This window comes from Nasonia vitripennis, assembly GCF_009193385.2.
Source record: "Nasonia vitripennis strain AsymCx chromosome 3 unlocalized genomic scaffold, Nvit_psr_1.1 chr3_random0005, whole genome shotgun sequence".
NCBI lineage: Eukaryota > Metazoa > Arthropoda > Insecta > Hymenoptera > Pteromalidae > Nasonia > Nasonia vitripennis.
In genome coordinates, this window is record NW_022279624.1 from 1,138,103 (window position 1) to 1,162,623 (window position 24,521).

General features: G+C 42.0%; 1 protein-coding gene across 12 annotated transcripts in view; it reads right to left on the reverse strand.

Moving 5' to 3' along the window:
- Positions 1–3,855: 3,855 nt before the first annotated feature.
- Positions 3,856–24,521, reverse strand: part of LOC107981434 — a 262,240-nt gene continuing 241,574 nt past the window's right edge. For 9 of the 12 annotated variants that reach the window (XM_031925849.1, XM_031925845.1, XM_031925846.2 and 6 more), the window contains 2 exons: positions 4,324–5,584; positions 3,907–4,213 (listed from right to left, as the gene is read on the reverse strand). In XM_031925849.1, the coding sequence (XP_031781709.1) occupies positions 4,178–4,213; positions 4,324–5,526 (1,239 nt within the window). In that variant the 5' untranslated portion in view covers positions 5,527–5,584 and the 3' untranslated portion in view covers positions 3,907–4,177. Of the gene's footprint in view, positions 4,214–4,323; positions 5,585–24,521 lie in introns of all 12 variants that reach the window. The other 3 variants (XM_032601782.1, XM_031925847.2, XM_031925848.2) reach the window with 1 other exon arrangement.

Consider the following 24,521-nt stretch of genomic DNA (forward strand, 5'->3'; position numbering starts at 1 on the left):
GTGAAGACAGTTGGTTGTGAACCAATGATTGAAGTTTAATTATATTATTTCTCACATGTAAATTCATATCATGATCCATTAACATTACATTATCAGAAAATGTTCGGACAAAGTTTTTCCAAATACGGAATCCATAGACATCAAGTGGTTGTATTTTTCCTGTGGTTCCAGTTGGAATTTTTTTTATGTTAATAATTTTATTTTGTGGCATTGTTTCTTCTATAACTTTGTCACAATGACCACTCCAAGAATCAAGTAATAGTATTGAGTATGGCCTACATAGGGATAAAATATTTTTTCCAACCAGATTTTGAAGTGATCTGCAATTAAACAACTTACTAATTAACTGATCAACGATATTACAATGTAAAAATTGTTATTAGTTCCCTTACTTGTTGTTAATTTTACAGATTTGGATGCTTCCACGTACACGTTTTCTGGTCTAAATATGTTTTGTTCTACAATAGGGCCAAACTTGCCACTTGGTTCCTTTAAAACAAGAAATAGCGGTGACAACAGTTGTCCAGTAGCTGATATTAGTGGCTGTATAGTATAACTATGCGTTGTTGCTGAAATTGACTGTACCAGACATTGCACTTGCTTTTCTCCTTCTACTGCTAATGTTCTTCCAGAATGCATTTCTAGCTGAAATCCGCTCTGATCTGTATTATACAAATTTTCGAGTCCAATCCTTGGTATACACGATTTAACGTCATCGATAAATGCTTCAGCTTTAGCCGTAAGTTCTGCACTACTTTCTAGTGTTTTTCTTGTTATGAACTTATTTATTTTCCTAGAAACTATTCGGTGTGCTTGCTTAAATTTGAGTAACCAATGTTTAGAAGCTTTGAATCTAATATCATCAAAACCAATTTCTTTTTTAGCTTGTAAGGCCCATCGAATTATATCTTCATCATGGATAATTGAACCACTGTCGAGAGCTGCTTGAAAATTATCCAGGGTATACTGACAAATTTGTGCTACTTTTTCTCTATACGTGCCACCTTTATTAATTGAATGAGCCCAACGACGTAGCTGACTAATAGATGATACTTTTTTGAATCTGTTTTGCACTGTTTTGAGACTTAAATTTTGCTTCGTTTTGCTACTTCTCCAAAATTCTACAGCTCTTTTTTTGTATTCAAAATCTAGTTCTTCATTATCTGCTGTACATTGATTTGTTGGTGCTATATCCGGATCAGGAAAATGATGTTGCACTTCATCTTCAATTATTTCCGCATTATGGTCTTTATACTCTTCTTGAAAATCCAAAGAGTCATCAGTAATCATTTCTACATCGTTGAAATCATGTGTTGCATCTATTAAAATTTCTTTTATTTTTTCGGCCAACTCTGTTTCGTGATACTTCGTGACACTATCTGGTATGTTTAACGCTTGAAAGTATGCTAATAATAAGTTTAGAACGTTCAACGGATTAATTTTCATTTTTCAATCTAAAATGAAAACAAGCGGTAAAATTTATACAAGCTGTGTTTTTGCATGTAAGGCACGACTGCTACATTTCTACCAGAATAAAACGAGTGAATGTAAATTGAATCAAATCATTAATTTATGCATTGGAGAAGAATTCTCGTTCCACTTTGTGATGTTCGGAAAACTCTATTTTTGGTTTTATTCAACTTTTATTCACTTTGAAATTGAATAATGTAAATCTATATAAAATCACTAAAGAAAATTTTCTACAACTGTATGATACCACTGACAAACAAAAAGACGTACTATTCGTACTTTCCGGCATCGAACTAGGATATCCACAAAACTCACTCACTGCCTAAAAAATAACACAGGCAGCTGAGGTAAACTCTCGATGAAAACAATCTAAAAGAAGAACATACTGATTCGCACATATTGTCAACAACTTTTATGAGTGAAAGACATTTATCTGTGGAATTATCATTGAATGTACGATAACATTCATTAAACGAATGAATGCATATAAAATTGCCTTTCAATAACAACGTGTTCTTTAATTGCAAATGAAGTTCGAGTATTAATATTCTTTTATGTATTTTTACCAATAACAAAAATTATCATAGTAATATAATAATAATAAGAAGAAAAAGAAGAATAAGCATAATTGCAATAGCAATAATAACAGTAATACTGATAATAGCAATGATAATGAAAAATAATAATAATAATTAGAATAAAATTTATTATTAAATTTAGATTTTTTGATAAATTCATTAAATCGTAGCAAATAGTATTATTATGGAATTCCAGACTGTAAATATTTTACTATAGATACAATAATCATTACTTCGAGAATTCATCTAAAAAACTTTCGGCTTACGAAATAATTGTAACAATGAAAAACTCCCAAGTTTGACAACATAAAATTTTATTACAAAACGCAAAAGAGTTTGATAAACTAATTTTATTAACCTATGTTTTTTCATTTGCAAAAAAGTGTGGACTTTTTGAATTTATAAAATTATATAATTATGCAATTTATGAAATACCTTATAATTTATGAAATTACTTTTGAAATTATGCTAATTTATAAAAGCAGAAAAATAAATAATCTTTGATTGAAACATAAAACGAGACGTTATTTGTTACATACAAAATGATAGAATAAAATATCGGTAATATGTCTATACTCGTGTCTACGGTAAAGCATAGGCCTTCGGCTTGTCTGGAGGTTAGGGGTTTGGAGTCGTTTGGTTAAAAAGCACAACCATTTAGCCTATTTGTTCTTTAGGGGTTTAGGGTTTAAGGCTCTTTAGTTCACATGTACAGGCTACAAAGATCACACATTTGTAAACAAGTTTTTTTGAAAGTTAAAATTTTTTTTCGACATTTTCGTCCACCACATTGGTTTCGCCATTTTGTATTTTTAAAATCTGATATCAGATTTGTAAAGAGCGATCTCGAAAACCCCTATATACAAACCTTCTACAAAATATTATGGATTGAAGTATACTTATAGTTATTTTGTGTTAGGGGTGGTTTACCCCCCTAAGGGGAAGTATCTATGAAAAAACCGAAAAACTTAATTTGTTTATATTAGATGTTTACAAATTTTTTCCAAATTTTTTAGTCGTTTAAAACTTTTTTATTATATAAAATTTTTTTTCGATATTTCCGTCCGCCATATTGGATCCGCCATTTTGAATTTTCAAAATCTGATAGATTTGTAATCAGCGACCTCGAAAACCTCTATATACAAACTTTCTACGAAATATTATGTATTGAATTACATATTTACAGTTATTTTGTGTTAGGGGTGGTTTACCCCCTTAGGGATAATATTTATGAAAACACCGAAAGACGTCAACTAAATTTTGTTATTAAGGATGTTTAAACATTTTTTCCAATTTTTTTTAGTCGGTTTAAACATTTTTATTATAAAATTATGCCAAAAAACATATGTTTTCAACCCCTAAAAAATAGGGGATGCTACCCTTACTCTTCAAATCACCATGAAATACTTGCTCTTTTTGTAAGAAATAACCTCCAATTTGTTTCATTGAAAAATATTAATTTTAAGCCGAGATATTTAAAAAAAACGCTTTTTGGGGGTTAACTTTAGGGGAGGTTTTTACCCCTTAAAAGTGAAAATTAGCCGATAAAAAAAAATACGTGTCTCTTATTTTTTTATGTTCTACAACATATATGAAAATCATCAAAATCGGTGAGTTCGGGTTGGGTACCTTTCCTTGTGAGTAGAAGCTAAGAGAAAGGTGTATACGAACGAACACACACACATCCGTGGGGACATTTTCCAAAACACTATTTTTTGACTAAAAATGCATTAAAACACAATTTCTACATGTTTTTACACAAACTCAAAAAATTACACACAAGGCATCCTAGGAAGGAAGAAAAATGTTTTAACTTTAAGAAGGGACACTGTCAGCGTTAGAAATATGTCGACAGAAGTAAAATGTAAACTGCCTTTTTAATATTAATTCCAATAGCTGGTTATGACCAATATAATTGAATTATAATTTACAAATCGTGCAATAAATTCACCTAATTAAATATAAAGAATATATTTATGCGGTATTAATGTCGTAAGTTGTATTATTCCTTAGACTTTTGCGAAATATATGCGCAGTACTTTTGATAGATTTTTGTAAGGTTCATTGTACATAAATCAGATTCTTATGTGATGAATTTCGTCACACTTTTCTTCAAGCAATTTTCTATTTTAACGAAAATTAAATTGTGACTCCTGAAAATTTTCCTGTAATAGAAAAACAACAGTTTGTTATAATTTATTATCTATGATTTGCATTTTCTATACTCATCTTGTAAATTAATGTAATACGTCTATTAACAGAATAGTCATCTTACTTTTTGTAACGGTATGGCGTCATTTGGATTTTCATTCGATGTACCATTCCTAAGATTTTCTGTGACCCAAATTCTTTGGTATGTTTGTTTAATATTTTTGAATATGTGGTGAGTTCCATTTGCGCTCTTGTTAAGAGATTCCATTTTGATTGATTCATTTCTGGTTAAGTTCAATGGTCTATTATATTCTTTTGGTTGCGGTACATTAAATGCAGAATTGTGCTTGGTTCTAGGAAAAATATTTTTTTCACCAGTGTTTCTATCCCATATGTGTCCTGATACGCGAAAGTCTATGAAAAAATGAAGAGGATCGACAGTTTGATGAGTTTGAGATGGTGAATGTTGTGGATACCACAATTTATTAAGTGTAAAATCAGATGATGTACTTCTTGGTAACCTGAAATTAGATATCGGATAACTATTATCACTTAAATTTGCAATTTTTGAAAAAAAATTTGTTTTTGTTTCCGACTTATTTTTGGAATACAAAACTATATTGTCATCTAACGACTTTGAACTACATTGTAACAAACTTTGGTCTGTGTAATAAGCTTTAGTACTAATACTTGGAAATTTATCTATTTTTACATTAGCTATATCAGATGTAATTAAAGGTTCTGTTGACGAGTTCAAAGGTAACCTTTCTAAATAATATGTTTTCATAGACTTATTTTTTTGTTTGATTTCTCTTTCTTCAATTCCTATTATATCACTTATTTCTTGTTTTTTGACATCAGCACCTGTTTGATTATCCGATATATGAATATTATCTATCCTAGTTTGTGTTCCCACGATCGATTTTTGTGACTGTTGATCAAATGATTGTTCATGATTTTGCAATGATAGTGGATATTGCTGTACTTGAGTGCTTTGCTGGTGATGATGATATTGAAAAGTAGCAGTTTGAGTTGCTGAATGATGTTGAGAATGATTTTTTTGATTTGTTGTTAATTCTAAAGGTAGATCTCGTGAGTCTCTCCAAGATCTTTTACGTCGTCGAACTTGACTATTATTTGACAAAACTGCATCATTATGAAGCGGTAGGTATGAGCGTAACATTTCACTAAAAAAAAAGTTTTGATGAATTGGTGGAACATCGTATAAATATGACGGTGTAGCTGCTAAAAATCGTGAAACTAAATCACTGCTGCTCAAAGAGGAAGAATCTTTTGACGATGCTGGTTCAATAGTAGTAGTAATCATTGCTCTTTGACTAATATGGAAATTTGCCTGCTATAACGTATATTGCAATATGAAAAATCTGAAAAAAAAACAATTAAAATAATCATCATGAAAATTCAATCCAATAAATTAATGATTAATTATATTTTATAAAAAAATAAAATTTTATCGACGGTTTCGAAATAAATAGAATAAATAATTAATAATTTTTAAATAGTCAATTATAAAAGACTGAAAAGTTAAATTCCTCGATATGCCTGCAAAAGAAAGCGATATCAAAACTCGCCTTTTTTATGTATTTCGTATTTTCGATAGTGTACTTAAAATGCACTCTTGTTCGCGTTGTAAGTTCCCAAGGATTGAAGAGCGGCAATTGCCGCTGCTATTGAATTCGAGGGGAAGCAGAGCGGCCGAGATGCCGGAAACGCACCTTTAGTGGCTAAACCCGCTGCTCAGGTGCGCAAAGCCACCGCAGAAGAGGTCGGCACAAGCGGCGAACAGCAGCAAAACGCGGGTTCCGATCAGATCGAAAATCCGCGGGCGCATAGCATTTACTGCCACCGGCATGGACACTCGGTTGATGCATGCGTTGTGTTGGTCCGGCACGCGTCCGAGCGAGCGATCTCCAACCCCTACCAAAAAAGGGTAGCAATAACAAAAATGCCGGTTTGAACAATAATAAAAACACCGGATCGAACAATAAAAATGCCAACGCCGGTTCTAATAATAATAAGAACGCCAACAACGCTAAGGGCGAAAATAAGGACGGCAACGGCAACAATAATGGCAACGGCAACAATAATGGCAATGGCAACGGCAATAAGTCCAACCAGAAGAAAAATAACAAAAACCGTTGCGATAGCTCGACCAAGAGTATGAACCCAGACTCAGATCGCGATAACGAAAATAATTCCGGGAATTTAAACTAGACTTACGTTCGTCGCGATCCTCAAGCGGCGAGCGTGTAGACGAAGAGCGAAATCAGGAGCAATGCTCGTTTTTCAAGAAAACGCACGGGCAAATTGTTCGCTGATTCCGGTGCGGATATCTCCGTCGTGAAAGTCGGGGAGCTAGCTCCCGGCTACCCGTACGACTCGCAGAAAATCATTAAAGTGCAAGGTGAGACCGACGGTACCGCGTAAACGCTCGGCCAGGCGGTAGTGCAGCTGCAAGGGTTGCTTAGCAATGTCCACGTAGTATCCAACGATTTCCTCATAGAAAATAGCGGAATCATTGGATGGGACTTGATCGATGCACACAAGGGTTGTATCGATGCTGCTAATAAATATCTCCAACTGGGCGACATTAAACTACCGTTCGAATCCGCCGAGCTGGTCACGATTCCCGCACGAGTTAAAATGGTTATAAACACGCGCATACGGAACGACGACGTGAATTTCGGGTGGGTCCCTCTGCAGAACCTTCACCCAGACTTAGTTGTTGGTAAATTCACAGGCGAGAATATCAACGGCCGCGTATACACGGAGTGCATCAATATCAGCGATACGGAAGTTAGAGGAGGTAGAAACCGCCATTACTAACTCACCTCTCGCCGATGAGGACAGCGATGCCGACAGCGATGCAAACACTTCCACCAAAATAAGACGAGTGATAAACTCGGATAAACACGTCGAAAAATACCAAGAGATCCGCTGATTAAACGAAAAGCTGCAGGCCGATAGCGAAGCCAGACGCTCTCGAGTCGTCGAGATTATGCGGTTGGCCAATCTCGAGGGGTGCAACGAAGAGGAGTGGGCGTGCATACGTGCGATTGTTGACGAGTACGCGGGTATGTTCGGCCTTGAAGGCGAGCCGCTCCCTGTGACTCACTTGGTACAGCATAGAATTTTGCTGAAATCGAACAAGCCAATCCGGAACTATCGCTTTCGCTTCCCTCCTGCTATAAAGGAATACATGCTCAGAGATCTTGCAAAGCCTTGCGAGCAAAACATCGTTGTACCGTCCAACGCAAATTACTCCTTGTCGCTCTGAATTATTTCCAAGAAGCCAGACGTGCAGGGTTATAGGAGGTTTCGATTGGTCACCGATTATCGGGCGCTGAACGAGGAGACTGAGGGCAGTTGCCACCCGCTCCCATTCACGAGCGACATTCTCGAGCATCTTGCTGCAGCTAATTATATAACTGTCATGGACCTCAAACAGGGGTACCACCAAATTATGCTGCATACCGATTCCGCACACCTGACAGCATTTTACGCGCCAGACAGTAAGCACGGCAATCAGCTTTTACAATTTGACAGGAGATTTATCTCGATGACCTCATGGTTTTCGGCGAAACGCTCGACGAGCACAATGCAATGGACATGGTGTCTTTTTATGCGACTTATTCAAGCATCTTTAGCGAACGATACGGTAATTTACAATAAACTCCATCCGGATGAAAAGAAAGGTTCCAACGATATTGTTCAAGAAGTTTGTGAATATTACATTCGGAAGCTATCATCAGTACGTATTCCCAGGGAAAATAGGAAGCCTGAAAATTCTTCAGAACACATCATGAAACAAGGAATTATGAAAAAATGCAGGATAGGTACGTGTTCGACGAGAACTGAATGGTTCTGTACGAAATGTTGCAAACCTATTTGTAGAAAACACAAAGAAGATCACGGCAATGAGCCATAATTGGGTTCATAACTCGGAAACTTATTGAAACTTTTACTACTTTGCGCACGATTGTTTATCCTTATTTTACACTAACAAATTGAACTCTGACAAAAAAACGTTACATAGGTTTTTGTCGTGTTTTTGCCCGTAGAATCGATATCCGCATTCAGTTTAGCAAAATTACGACATTTTGGGTTATTTGTTTAAATAATTTGTTACAAACAACTGTAATCCACAAAAGAAAAAATACGGGTACTTTTATTTTTGGTTATGCAAAGGATGGCACAGTTCGTTTCTCGATATCTTTGTCAGGTTTTGCCTGGTTTTTGTTGTATTTTGTTCAATTAATTATTTAAATCTCGCGCTCTAACTAGTGAACCTCTTGTACGACGGATGTGATGTATTATATAAGCGCGACTAGAACCTACTCCGAAACGTCGCTACTCTGATACTGTCCCGTTGTGCTCAGACCGTCGTAGAGACAGCACATCTCTCGCCCTCTCTTCATTTATACAATAAATAGTTTGCTTATTACTTAACTCTACTTATTATCCCAAACCATCAGTTTTTAATGGGTTAATGGCTTTTTTAAAATCGCTTATCCGCTATTCAGACTCCTCTGAAAGGACGTAGAGTTTGTCTGGGGAGAAGCCGAGCAAGCCGCGTTAAACTCGTTGCGAAAGATCATGTCGGAGGAGCCGGTACTTAAAGCGCCGGACCTCTCGTAGCCGTTTCTTGTAACTACGGATGCGAGTGACTTTGCTTTGGGCGCGATTTTGAGCCAAGGCAAAATTGGTTCAGACCGACCGTGTGCGTATGCATCGAGATGCTTGAAGGGCGAACTTAGTTACCCCATGTACGATAAGGAGCTGCTCGCGATCGTGTTTGCCAAGGAGCAATTCTGTTGCTACTTGTATGGGCGGAAATTCACGATTTGCACAGACCATGAAGCGCTCAAACACTTTCATACTACGAAAAAGCCGGACCTACGATTTAATCGGTTAAAGCAGCGCTTGTCGGCTACGATTTTGATATCGTGTAATGCTATCGTGTATGCTTCGCGCTATCGCGAAACCCGGTGCTAGCTGAAGGCGAAGCCAATCCGGATCTACCGCGGCTAGAAATGTACGACTTGGCCGACGAGCAGATAAAAGAAAATCCGGACGAGGAAGCAGGCGCGCCACCAGGCCGAATTTCTCGCGCGCGGGCGGTCAAGAAACAAAACGGCACCAATCACGTAAAAGTTCGACAGTAGTCGTCTAGCAGCTCGATAAGCAACGCCGAGCCCAAGAAACCACGCAACAAAAACGCGCTAATTTTTCATAAAAGCGAATTTTTGGCAGTCCGAAACAAACACGATGATTTTTATATATGGCGCGCTTTACGATGTTTATCACGGAGACGCGAAAATAAAAATTCAATGGTTCACGGAAGTAAAGGACAAGAAGTTCGTTTACGCACCGAATTACAAGGACGCGGTATGGTTTGAGTGCGTGCTGACAAGCGTGGTGCTGAATAGACACACGGGTAACAGATACTCGCTGGATGGAATCATGCTTGCCCGAATCCGGGAAATCTTGCGCGCGTCGATCGAGTTTTGCTCCAAGGCCCCGGCAGTGCAACCGCCGACAGCGTCGCCAAAGCGCGAGGAAAGTACAGACTCGGATGAGTCGATGCGTACGGTGAAATCTGCGATTTCGTCGACCTCGGGAGCATTGATTATGTCCCCTGAGGTGCTGTCGTACTTAAAGTATGTAGAGCCGGTAGGCCGCGAGACGCGGAGCACTCGGCGATCCCGAGGCGCAGTCTTGCAGAAGCTTTATGAGCCTAGCAGCTCAATAGTGACGAGTCGGGTCTACGAATCTCTCCGTCGGGGAAAGTCGCCAACGAGCTAGAGCCGTTGCAGACATTCAAGTTCCCCCGGAGTCTAAGGTCACTGGGCTTGAGCCTCCCAACGGCCACCTACTCCCCCGATCCCTCAGGCGCCAAATACCCAGGGCTGGTTGAGCGCGAGGAGCTCGCCGTGATGCGCGCAAGCTCACTGCCTCGGAACAAAAGCACGAGCGCCAACGCTCCCAAACTACAATCGCTGACGGTCTGGCTGTGTTCAGGGAGCAAACAGAAAAGAAAATTAAGGGTCAACATCGAGGAGAGGCAATGCGAGGGGAAGGGCGGCGTTCGCATCGATCTGTGGGAGTTAAGCTCAGTTGCGACTTCGAAAAATAAAGCGGCTATTGCCGACGAGGTAAAAAGTACACCAGTTACGCGAAAGCCAAGCGCTTCCAACGGAAAAAACAACTCGGATAAGCCCGAAAGCAACGCGAGTCGCGGCGAGACCGCGCATAAGCAAAAACCTGCACTGAAAGGATTGTCTGCAGCCAGATGAGATGCGTGCGATGCATTCAAAGCTTAGCCACCCGACTATTCCTCGGCCGAAGGCTCGCTCGAAGATTTTTCCGGCGTGTTACGCAACTACGACCGAAAACCCGACCCGTCGGACGAGAACTCTTCCGTCAGCTCGGGGAACGTTTGCACGCACGCGTATATTCGCAAAAATCAATGCGTAGAACCGCGAGCGAAACTCCGTCGATCGGATAAGATTCCTAGCGTTCCGCCGGGAAATTGTTTGTTTTACTCGTTAATGAAACTTATGAAGCTTAATATGTTGGTTCTACAATTGAGACGTCGGCTCTTGGCCTCGCCGATGCTAAGGTCTTGCGGAGAGCCATCTGAAACGTAGAAAATCCTAAAGGCTCACGCTGAGTATGGGACCATCGATTGCGCGTTTATTTTCGCCCACGAGTTCAGAGTGAACATCTGCATTCACTATGATCTCCAAGGAGATAAGCGACTGTTCTGTCACATTGTGGTGCCGAACGCCTCCGAATTTTTACATCTAAATTTGACACTTTATTGGCTCATTCCATGGGTGGCTATACGGGACGCTAACCGAAGCCTATCTGATCGAGGTCCAAGAGGCGGTTAAGTCCATCGCCGAGGACAACTGCCGCACGGCCGCGCTTTTATCTAATTAAACGGAAATCGTCGAGCACGAGTTTTCAGAGTTGAACGAGAGAATGCGTAAGCTAGATGCAGCAACTGCCGTGTTAGCAAACAGGACAAGCTCAAACGCCATCGGCTTAGATAATCTCGATACTAAACTATAAATTAGAAACGGTTTGGCCCAGTTTAAGTTGGACACGGAAATCACCACGGACGCGATCTTATTCGCGGTCAAAGGCCTAGTCCACCCCCAGATCATGTCCCCCGAAACGATCGTCCGTTCAGCAAAAACGGTGTAAGACACGGTATCGCACGCGAGATTTCCCCTTTCTCCAGACGAGTCAGCGGCGATCCCGATTATGAAAGTGTCGAAAATTTCGGCATTATTCGCGAAGGGGTACCTAGTTTACCACGCAGCGATCCCCTTAATCGACATGGAGAAATTTGTCCTGTTCAAGGCCTCGCCCGTGCCCGCTGTTCAAAATATTCTAAATATTTCTGACATGGTCGCTTATATATGGCCTGCTCACGCGTACATCGCGGCGAGTACGTCTAATCGAACATATGTCCCGATCCCAACGCAGGAAGTGCCAAATTTACGGAAGTTGGTTGGCACGTTGATCGCGGTCGACCCAGAACTTGTGCGCGACGTGCGCGACAACGTAGCATGCGAGGTAAGAATCGCGGCTGGTCGGGCTATAGAGGACCCCGACGTATGCGACGTAAAAATTAAGCACTTAAGGGACGTTTTGGTTGAGGCTGCATAAAGCCAACAATTGGGTGTACGCAGCAAGGCAAGCAGAGTATATCTTTATCCAATGCACTCACGCCGAGCAAATCACGTCGCGAATTTCGGGCAGAGGTATACTCGAATTACGTGACCCACACTGCCACCGTTCGCCTCTCCGCCTCGCACACTTTTACCCGAAAAGTAAACGCATCCTCTTTCGGCTCGTTGCAGTTCAACATGTCGCCGTTAATCGTGCGCATGAACTAATCCGCACACGCGATGACGGACTTGCAACAAGCAATTGAAACCGAAGCGAAGGTTCGCGCCGAAAGTGCCTACAGCTCCGAAATGGAAAATTTAAAGGCCGGGGCAGGCCTGCGCAACATTGCAGCCAAAGCTCGCAAAATCGCGCATAAAAAAGCGACAGCTTTCGAGTTGCGAAATCTCAGCGACTACGCACCTGCTCCTGTTCGCACCAGGAGTCGCGCCGCGAAACAAAGAAGCGAAATCGAGACAAGCGCGAAACACAACACGAGGCGGAGTGACGCGTGCGCATCGACGCCGCGCATATGTGAGCACGCAGCGGCAGCTCGGCGGGGCGCGCGAGAGAGGGAGAGAGAGCAACCGAGAGAGGGAGAGAGATCAACCGAGAGAAAGGGGCTCGCGCGCGAAGCCGCATGCTGTCGCGAAGTCGACGCGACTAGTGGGGGGAGCGAGCGTACACCATTAGCGCGCACCACTAGCCGATTCATGCCACCGCACTGGCACAGTCCTGTGTGTTAGTGGGAGTCCCGTGCACCGTAACTGCACGGTGACTTAAATTTGACTATAGCGCCAGATCACGCGTCAGGGCAATCTGACGTGTTCGCGCTATCTCTATCTCGCTCACTAGACGCTGACGGAAGAGAGCGCCCGCGCGGTTGACGCTGGCGGTGTCGCACCGCCGGCAATTAATATAGATGGCGCGGATTCGAGTTTCCGGGGACGTACAGGACTTCTAGGACGAACGAGACTTCCTTCTCGTTCAGAATTATCTCAACGGCTGATCCGAGCAGACGTATCGTGCACCAACGAGCACTTCTTCCCGAGATTAAGAGAGAGAGAGAGAGAGAGAGAGAGAGAGAGAGAGAGAGAGAGAGAGAGAGAGAGAGAGGTAGCAGAAGTACTAGAAGGAAGTTGGAGTTCCGTAGAAGACGGATAAGTAAGTCGTTGCATATTCGGCACGAGTGCCATAAATTATTGTACGGGTACATGTGGTGGTTGAGGTACGCGCCGCGACACGAAACTAGGTGTGTCGAGAACGAGTGAATACTCGTTTCGATGCGTTCGAGACGCGGTCGATCCAATAGGATCCCGCCATTGTGATAAAATCGTTTGAACCGCTGTCGATTGCGCAGCAATCCAGCATCGTACCCGGAGAATTGTATAAGCCTCTGTCGATCGCTAAGCGATCCAGAAGTCGCCGGTGTATTACCTTGAGCCGCTGTAGAATCGCTAAGCGATCCAGCAATCATCTCGGGTGTTGCGTAGCACCGCTGTTGATCGCCAAGCGATCCAGCTTTTGACAAGAAGAATTATCGAGCCGCTGTTGATCGCTAAGATCCGGCAACACGAGTTTCCTAAATAATACCTGCGTGGTGTCGTCGCCGATCAAGCCGTAATCGAAGCGGCTGTAACGTTATTCCTTCCGCGAGTCGTAATCGTGTCATCGCCTTACGAATAGCCGTTGTTCGTCTCGCCACAGAAACATTCCGTATTGCGGTGGTTTTCGCGACGTCTACGATTTTTCGCGCATTTCAGCAAGAAGTCGCACAGCGGCAAAGTGGCAACGAGCGTACGATTACCAGCCAAATTCTAGGGGTGAATCTAACGAAAACGCCATCTTGACGGACGCCGCGTCCTTTGATCGCGACGCCGGCGCCATTTTGGGCGAATACGAATATTAGAATCACGGAAGAGCGGTTTATAGCATCGTGTTTGTTGATTTCTAGTAGAAGTTCGTTATCTGGTCGTAAAGCCAATAATCGGGTATTATCGTGTTTAGTTTCTATGAGTCCGTTTATTATCGAATAACATCACGTCTCGAGTCGCAGTTGATTAATTACGGGGAAACTTGTAATCAGACCAGTTCTGATCCATCCTGGAGGTTGCAAAATATACGATTATTGTTGTTCAGAATAAACCATTGTGTAATAAACTTTATTTCTACACCTATGCTGCGCCAGGCATACCTGTTCCTAGTTCTACACGTTGTCCCCTTCTGTAGATGTAAGAGTCCGCGGTACGGAGATCGAAGTAAAAACTAGTGTAAACTGATTGTTTGCGTCACCGGAATCGGTTATAAAAAGCGCAACATCACATAATATATACTTCTGAATACTTGCACTAATGTGCATCGCTCATTCTATAATAATATATGCTTGTTTATTATCGTAATTATAGCCAATATTGTTTAGATTTAAGTTAAGGGTGCAGTGGCAGCCCGCCTTAAATCATAAGGAGCGTTTGGTAAAAAGCACGCTGCGTCGTGCGGCGCCAAATCGTCTAAGCGCGTGGCAATGCGCTAAGGTAAGCCGGCTATGTATGCGGCGAAGGGCCAGGTTTTCGCCAGGCCCAAGCGACAGCACTTGGCTATAGCAATGCCTCAATTGTTCATTTCTTTTTTACTGCTTATAATTACTGTTTAAGTTATTATATTGTGACGCTCTTTTACTTATTTTGTTTCATCAAACTAGGATAAGGAAAACCTTTTATTTGAGAGCTCTGCCTCTTAATTGTGTAAGACAGTAGCGGCTGTCAGGAATAACACACGCGGTTTACACATACACACATACATTACATAGTTTTTTTAGCACTGACCTTTACGGAATCAGTGGGATTTTGGTTAAGAATCTAATGCGCAGGGACAATGCTTTTTTTTCATATACATTGTGCATATTTCAATTCTTGCATTATGCACTGGCATCCAAGGACAATTCATTTTTTCAACTCTTTTTGTTCTAATATGTGAATTTATACCGTCATAATACAAAAAAAAAGGTACTCGTCGCACCATCTACTAGTTGACGATGATTTCGTGCAACGAGACAAGCTGGAGCAAACGCGAGCATAGTGCGCATGCCTCGCGTATATACTCTAAGTGCATGCGAGCTGAACGAATGTACTTCCGACTCGTGGCTTATGCCACTTACTTTCAACAATATATTTACAATTATTATTAACCTCACATTGTCTTTATTTATCCACCACTCCAACATGGTAGCAGTCCGTGGTTAGTATGTTTGAATTTATTCCTATACCAACCTTCAGGGAGGTATAGAAATACTTATAAAAAGTGAGGTTAGAAGAAAAGCCACGTGGAAAAGAAGTTAACGGTTATTGTTAACAAAGTGAATCGCACAGTGAAAAATTGATCAGTGAAATAAAAGGAGAAAATTTCTCGAAAAATGTATATACTTGCGAAGTATTGAAATTCGAATTTCCATGTCAAAACGTCTGTCAAGAATAGAAAATTTTCAAGTTAATATTGTATGGTCAGAAAGGGTTAAAGTAAAAAAAAATATACGCTTAGTGACGAAGATAAAGTCCTCAGCTACTGAAAAAAGAAGATGTTTGAAAAATAATTACAATTTAAGTGCGATGCAAGCAGATTGAAGTTGGCAAGTAAAACACGTGGTGAAATGCTATTACAGAGCACGTGTCAAATCTAGAGGTTAAGCAAAAATTGAAGATATTATTATACCAGTGTTTGATAGTGTAAATTATAGAAGCTGGAGAATAAGACTAATGATCCTATTAGAATACAAAGAGTGTAAAGATCTAGCAATCAAAGAAATGACGGAAGATGAAAAAAAGGACAAGGCTCAATGGAAAAAGATTGACCTCAAAGCAAGAACAATAATAATAAGTTCAATTTCGGATAAACAATTAGAGTAAGTTGGTGAATGCACAACGGCTCTTGTAATGATACAAAAATTCGATAAGATGTATCTGTCACAGTCTACAGCCCTGCAAATAATATGCAGAAGTAAAATTGAGGAAATTAAACTGAATAACTATAAATCAGTTGAAGATTTTATTGTAGAATTCGAAAAAGTTACAAACGAGTTTAAAACGGCTGGTGGTAAACTACGAGATACTGAAAAGTTGAGATATTTAGTCAGAGCCTTGCCACGAAGCTACAGCTACATCGGAGATTTTATAGATGTTATCCCAGAGGATCAAACAACAGTAGACTACGTCAAGTCAAAGATCAAGGAGAAAAATATGACTGAACCAGAGTCTGATAAGAAAACCAACGTCAATACCTTTGCGGTACAAACCAAAGGAAAATGCTATGCATGTCGCGAAACTGGTCACCACAGTAGACAATGTACGAGACCACAACAGCAGAGCAACCGGGGAAGAGGTGCTCACTCCAGCCAAAATCAACGAGGTAATCAACGAGGCTACAACAAAGGCTACAACAAAGGCTTTAACAGAGGAAACTGCCGAGGCCGTCAACGAGGTAGAGGACAAGGTCAACCTAGAGGCGAGTCTTCAGGCCAACAACAGGGCGACTACACATCCGAAGCATGGCTGACACAGGTCTGCAATTCAGAGGTAAAGCAGGTAACTGCGTTAAATAATAGTAGCGAAAATTTAGGACAAATAAATTGGATTCTTGATAGTGGCTGTACAGACCACATTGTAAATAACGATAAATTCTTTGATAAATTCACACGTTTAAAAGAGCCTATTGAAGTAAAATTACCAGATGGTAAAAATTTGAAAGCTACTAAAATCAGAACTGTAAAATTATTTTTCAAAAATTATTATAATGAAAAACAAGTAGGAATCAAAAATGTTTATTATATTCAATGTATCAGACAAAATATATTGAGTTTATCAGAAGTCACTGAAAATTATACAGTAGTAGCCAAAAATAATGATGCCAAAATTTACAATAAACGTAGAGAATTAATAGCAGTTGCTAATAAAAAAGACAATCTATATTTTATGAAAAGCTTCGTAATTAAAAAAAGAACAACTAAATCAATGTATGTTAATTCGGTCAAACTGACTGATAAAGAGAAATGTTATAGGGCACGTGGCCATGTAAATTTTCAATATTTATCAAAATTAGTAAATAACAAATTAGTCGAAGGCCTGCCGGAAAAGATTGAAAGTACTGAAATGAAATGTACAAATTGCATTGAAAGCAAAATGGCCAATGTACTGTGACGGCCGAGTGCACATCAAATGTCTAACGGCTAATCATGTACTAATTATAATAAGATTATTGTTTCAGCAAGTTGCCAACGAGCGCCGAAACGAGCGAGAACGAGAGACGAGGCAAGATAGAGACAGAGAAAGTGAGAGCATAGGTAGCGCGGTTGCCGCCTGGCCGCACAGCGTTTGCGAGATATGACAACGATGTGCCGACGGCCGGGAGAGCCGAGACTAGAGTTAGTCTCGCTGCGCTATCCACACGAGTAGCTCTCGCTGCTACTATACGCGGGTTTGTTGTGAATCCTGCGAGCATCTCGAGAGCGAACGATATTCGTCCGTGCGTTATCGACGAGCCGCTGCGACGCCCGTCAGAACTGTTGCATCTCCACGTCCGAGACTGGACCACGTCCGTTTGCGTCAAGTACTACTGCCACTACTGAGTTGTAAGTACCTGCACTCTCACTCTCTCACGTCGACGGGGTAATATCTCTCGTCTCTCTTTATCGTTCGTCGAAGTGTGCGGCGTTTGCACCTCCGTGTATAGTACAATCGAAATACATTTCCTTATCTAAACTTCTCGTGTGTTATTTCCTAAGACCCGACCTACGCCGCATCCGCGGGCTCGTGTAAAAACACGTGCATGATCTGAGTCGGCCGAGCCGTGCCTTCTGCACGCCCGACGTTAATTTACAATAAACAGGGTCCTTCTGGCCCTGGTTATAACACGGCAGAAAGGTATTAACCCAGTGTTATAAATGGCGCCCCAAAACGTGTGTCAAGGTCAAGCTATTTAACTCGCGAGTGTACAAAAATTGTACAGCGGCTACTCGTGCTACAGTGTCGACACATTGTAGGCGTAAGTGAGACTCGGGAAAAAAAAACTGACCGCAACGGTAAAAAGTATTAGACAGCGTCGAATAATACGCGCACTTTAACTTTGTAGCGGCAGGCATCAGCCTTCAAAATTCGAAACGGTCAACGACCGAGCGGCCAGCGACAGCGAGCGTATACATTGTTTACATCGCGCGCCGCGAACCGAGAGCTCGACTTCATACAGTGTCGCCAGTTAGGCAGGGAATTTTTGGCTGAGTGCGAGTGAGACGGATGGACTATAGTCAGTATAGGAATTCAAATTATTGTATGGATTTTTGAGAATTCTTTTTGCACTCTGGTGCAATTTTTGAACTTGACTACTGTTTAAGCCGTAATCTCTCAGTTCAACAAATTGTTGTGTTATTAGGAATGTTAAGGCATAAATCGCGATAATAATTTAGAAAATTTTCGTGAGATCTTGAGCCTGGTTTTGTGAGAAAAATAGCTGTGTAGTTGAGTACAGAAACGTACGAATAAATATACATATACAATCAACACACAGCCGCTCCGGCGTATAATTGCTTTTTCGAATTCGCGTAGAGGAAAAAAAAATTGCATGATAGAGGGAGTTAGTAACATTTAAATTCACAAATAATTTATTAAAGTGGAATTATTTTTTTACAAATTAGTAAGTTTTTTTTCTCTTTCTCAGATTTTAAAACTTATAGCACAAAACGTGCGTGATTACTTGCTCTGTCAGGCAATTTATCGCGGTTCAAAAACAAATTATTGTTACCGTTCTACAAATTTAATTGAGTGATTAAAATTAAATCACACGTATTAATCGAAAAAGCAAACGTGTGTTCCAGTGTAGACAACTAATTATTAAATTCACTGCGAGAGTAACTTGGATTGTTGAATCCTGAGTTTTTTTTGGTTGTGCTGAATTTGACTCGGCTCTGCTTCTATTAAATGTCAGAATACTCAACGAACACAATGTCTTTAACTGGCTCGTACATAGACTTAAGCAGATCGCATGTAGCGATACAAGACCACGTAAGATCGAGGGACGCGAATACGTTAGGTCAAGCGTTAGATTTCTTAGGTTTGCAGGATAGGGGGGCTGATGAAGACAGAATAAGTCGATTGTTTAGGTGCCTAGCAGGTGACTACCCGCCAGAAGACTTCCGTCCGTCGCTAACCTTGTTAAATTCGGAGGAGTTATTTAGGTCGCGGGCGACACGACGCGCGTCGTACATAACGAATTATATCCCTCAAGAAGTCAGCGGCATATTTGAAGAAGAAGAGCGGAACGCGAATCAAATAAATCTAAGAATTTTCCACCAAAGAAATGCAATCAGCAATCCTGATGCCGAAAGTCAGGAGCAACAGGCGTATCAGCCTGCGGATTGCAGCAATCCAAGCGGCGTCGAAAACGAATTCAGCTGGTTGGAACCAGTAACAATAGGGTTCGGTCAAGCGCTACATAGAGAACAGGTTCGACAACCGTTAGCAACAATTTTCGGTGGTAATCCGTGCGATAATACTAGCGCGGTAGGGAATGACGTTGTTGAGGAAAGCCTCGAAAATCCAGATCAAATAAGAATAGACGAAAATCCCCCAGAATTAGCAGATGAACAAGAGAGAACATCGAACGTCGATTTCCTGATGTATTTAGCCAGCGACGGCTGCACGTATAATTTACCGAAAAGAGTCGTCGACGACCTATTAAAGAAAGACGACGAAATCGCACAGTATAAGAAAATACAAGATGAGGCGTGCGAATATATAAAGAAATTACGCATAGGTAACAGCGCTCAGAGAGAGCCCCCAGCGTGTAGTACCCGTTTAAGAACATCAGAATTTACACGGTCGAAAGAAGATGCACCACCATCAGTAGGGACCAAGAGTAAACACGTAGATTTTAATGACACGTACACGACTAGTTATTTCGAACCAACGAACAAGAATCTCTCAACTTCAGAATTAGAAGATAGCGACATATACCAGCAACCTCAGCGAAGGCTAAGTCAACAGTCGACACCACACAACCATACGCCTGGCCAACTACGGCCGATTCAGCCTCCGTATACGTTACCACAGTCGAGTTACGAGAGGAATATCTTTTCACAGAACAGAATGGCACAACAGGCACAAGTACCTACATGTCATCAAAGCTAGTGTTACCAGACGTGCCATCAGCACAGAATAAACCAACCACAATATACTGGTGATTCCCAGCAAAGGAGTGGGAATGTTTGGAGAGAGGGGGACCAGCCAATACGTCCAAATCGCCTGGTTTCAGAACGAGGGCCAAGCAACCTACAGACTAATACGTCTGGATATTATGACTCTAACCTCCAAAATACGTTGAGAGAAAATTCCGCCGATATTAACGACAAAATACGGAAATGGAATGTAAAATTCGGAGGCACGTCAACAGAAGATGTAGAAGAGTTTATCAGATTAGTGGAAGGTTGCAGGAAACTAGCTCGTCCAAGGATTTCAGAGGAAGAATTGTTATACGCGTTATCACACACCACTTCCTTACTATCAGGAAGAGCACTGAAATGGGCTGGGGTTGAACGTCCCAAATGGCACACGTGGGAAGATTTCTGCGAGGAAGCCAGAGCAACGTACGACATGACAGACGAAGAGCGCTCACAACTAATTGTGGAGGCGAGTTCACGTACGCAGGGACCACACGAAGACGTAAACGATTACTACGTTAGCATGGTCATGATATTCAACCGTATGCCGGATGCCCTACCAGTTCGACAACAGCTGGATATTTCATATCAAAATATGAATCCAGAGTTAAAATTGATTTTCGGTCGAATGGAATTCGAAACTCTAAACGAATTCAAGAGTAAAGCTGTGAGTGCCGAGAAACGGACGAGAGCAAAATCACGTTACAAGCCACCCCCTACTCCGGAGAAATCTATGCTACCAGGAGCGGCTTATAATCCACAGGAGAAGGCAAAGAATAAAAATCAGCCGGCGATAGCAGCTATCTGTCCAACGGATGCAAAGGAGCCACCCCTCTGGTTCAAGACTTGGATCAACAACAATTACCCTTCAATAGCAAAGAAGGATAACAACGGCCGTCAGAACCAAAAAGGGTCCAATAGATCTACCCAGGGTAAGAAGAAAACCTTTGCGGAAAATCAGCAGACGAAGTCCACGGCGCCGACAGATGTGAAAAATAAATCTGACTCCAAGGAGGCCAATGAATCGTCTGGAAAATCGAGTGACTCAGCAAACAAGGAAAAAAGAGAACTAGCTTGCTGGACTTGTAAGTCACCGGGCTTTACGAAGAAGACGTGTCCCAATTGTGCGGGAAAAGCCAAAGGGGAACAGTAAGCGAGATCCGTAATGACCCTGAGGTTAATTCAGGGATCTCGGCATCACAGTCGACTGAACAACTAAATCCGACTGCAATAGCACACTGTGCAGCGACCAGTAGTAACGCTATTTTATCCGACCAGCGCTGGTGGCTGCAGGTGCAGGTAGGTGAATTCAGGGTCAGGGCCCTTTACGACCCAGGAGCCACTCAAACTTGCATCGGGGCTACGTCCGTATAACTAGCCAGTGCATGTAACGCAGAAATAAAACCATGTGACGGAATAGTCGCCTGCATGGCTGACGGTAAAACCTCAATGGTGACTGGAACAGTCGACTTGCCCTTCACGATCGGTGGACAAACCAGGACGCTTACTACGCTAGTAGTACCTGCCTTACGTGAAGGATGCAATTTAGGCGCTGACTTCGTTCTACAATTTGACGCCAGGCTTAACCCTCGTGAACGAACGTTAACGGTTGAAAATTCAACCGAAGTCATAAACGCCTGTGAAGCGGTAACAGACGGAACCACTCGTCCGGTCTTAGCTTCGATTGGCCTGCAGGATTTGCATGAAGGCCAGAAACGGATGTTAGAAGAATTACTCGATCGGTTAATTCCTAAAGATGATGGGCCGCTCGGCTTTACGAACTTGGTGAAGTTCGATCTAGAGCTAGAGACATGTTGTCCGATCAAGCAGAAATTCTATCCGGTTTCGAAGAAACTCGAAGAAATGCTCTTTTCTCAAGTAAGAGAGTTACTAGCAGCAGATATCATCGAGCCTTCGTTCAGCGACTGGGCTAGTCCCGTCGTGACGCTGAAAAAGGGGAATAGTGAAAAGCGTCGATTGTGCATCGACTTCCGCAAATTAAATAAAGTTTCCAAAGTAAGCGCTTACCTTTCATGGATACTATCTTGAGTAAGCTTCAATGTGCTCGTTACATATCTACGATAGATTTGAGCAACGCTTACCATCAGATAAAAATAAAAAAGGAAAGTCGACCGTATACAGCATTCAAGGTCCCGGGAATGGGGTTGTTCGAATGGAAACGTCTCCCGTTCGGCTTAGCTGGTGCTCCTGCCTGCTTCCAGCGTATGATCGACTCCTTGATTACGCCCGATCTCGAACCACACTGTTACAGCTATTTGGACGATATTATCGTCTGTACCGAAACGTTCGAAGACCATTTAAAAGTCTTAGAGATCGTGCTGACGAAGCTAGCCAAAGCACGATTGACTATAAATCGCGAGAAAAGTCATTTTTGTCAATCGGAAGTGCGGTATCTTGGCGTGCTCGTCAACAGGGACGGTTTTCGTCCGGATCCGGATAAAATCGCTCCGATTATAGAGTACATGACTCCGAAGACATTAAAACAACTGCGCAGTTTTTTGGGAATGTCGTCGTGGTACAGGCAGTTCCTCAAAGATTTTGCAACGATAGTTGAATCTTTAAATCGACTGCTTAAGAAAGGAACAAGCTACGTTTGGGGGGAGGACCAAGAACGCGCGTTCGAGCAAACTAAAATGCTGATACCATCCGCTCCGGTTCTCCACCGACCAGACTTTAATAAAACCTTCTGTCTACAATGCGACGCTTCTGGCACAGGCCTTGGTGCTGTTTTATCGCAGGTGATAGAAGGGGAAGAACGTGTGTTATCGTTCGCGAGTCGCACTATGACTCCGGCAGAACGGAATTACTCAGCGAGCGAGCGTGAATGTTTAGCGGTTCTCTGGGCGATACAAAAATTCCGTCCGTACGTTGAAGGTTACCATTTTCTGGTGATTACCGATCATAGCAGTCTCAAGTGGCTAAGTAATTTACGAAATCCAACTGGACGTTTAGCCAGATGGGCACTTGAATTGCAGGAATATGATTACACGATCGAACATCGCAAAGGCTCAATGAATGTGGTTCCCGATGCGCTGTCGAGACTTTACGAAGAAGACGATGCAGAAGAGACACGTCCGATTATTGCGAGTATTACGCCAGAGGACGGAACAACTGACAAATTGTACACCGAATTAAAGAAGGAAGTAACTGATAACTCGTTAGAATTTCCTGGCTGGCAGTTATTAGGTGGAAAATTATATTACCTACCGGCCTGACGCATTCGTCGATGATGTTTTCGAAGATGAGAATGCTTGGAAATTAGCACTTCCAAAAGAGAAAAGAGCTCAAGTTTTGAACGAGTGTCATGACGAAGCGACGTCAGGTCATTTTGGACGCAAGAAAACGCAAGAAAGAGTCCCCCTGTCATACTATTGGCCATCAATGAAAAAAGATGTGACAAATTACGTCCGAAGCTGCTTGATCTGTCAACAATGCAAAGTTGAACAAAGAAAACCAGCTGGTCAGATGGGCAGTCGCAACTTCTTGCGTCCATGGGAAACAGTTGCTGGTGAGGTAATGGGTCCGCTACCAAAGTCTACTCACGGTTATGAATATTTACTGGTGTTTCAAGACATGTTTACCAGGTGGGTAGAATGCATACCTATACGAAAGGCCAACGCTCAGACCATCATTAAAAACTTGAATGCACGGGTTTTTCTACGGTTCGGAACGCCAAAAGTCTTCTTTTCCAACAACGGAACAGAGTTCCGAAATAAGGCTATGGATAAATTCCTAGAGGAACGGGGAGTACACCATACGTACGCACCACCGTATCTCCCTCAGCCTAACACCGTAGAACGTGCGAACCGCACGATTCAAACGCTGATCCGCGAATATATCGAGGGTCATCATAAAAACTGGGACGAACATATTGCAGAGTTCGCATTCAGTATGAACACGGCTTCACAAGAATCACTCCAGTCTTCTCCGGCGATGCTGAATTTTGGTAGACAGCCGAGCCATCCCAAATCTCTGCTTCGACAAGAGGAGATTGAAGCTATAGCCAACGAAGATTAGATCGCTATATCTGAATGGAAGGCTAGGATGGAGAAGCTGAGAGAACTCCAAGAAGCGGCCAACGATAACGCTCAAGAAGCGCAAGCGCGCCAGGCCAAATATTTCAACAGCCGACACCGAAACGTGGAGTACTCAGTAGGCGACGAAGCCTGGAAGAAGAATAGAGTACTGTCATCAGCAGCGGAGGGAGTGTCAGCTAAAGTAGCTCCACCGTTTATCGGCCCCTTCAAAATCAGCCGTATACTGAGCCCAGGTATTTACGAACTAGTTGACCGAAACGGAACGGTAGATGGACCGACTGCTGTCGAATATTTGAAAAAGTATCACAGTAGAGAAGAAAACGACTGTGAGCCTGTCGCAGCAGCAGACGACTGTGAAGTTACTGA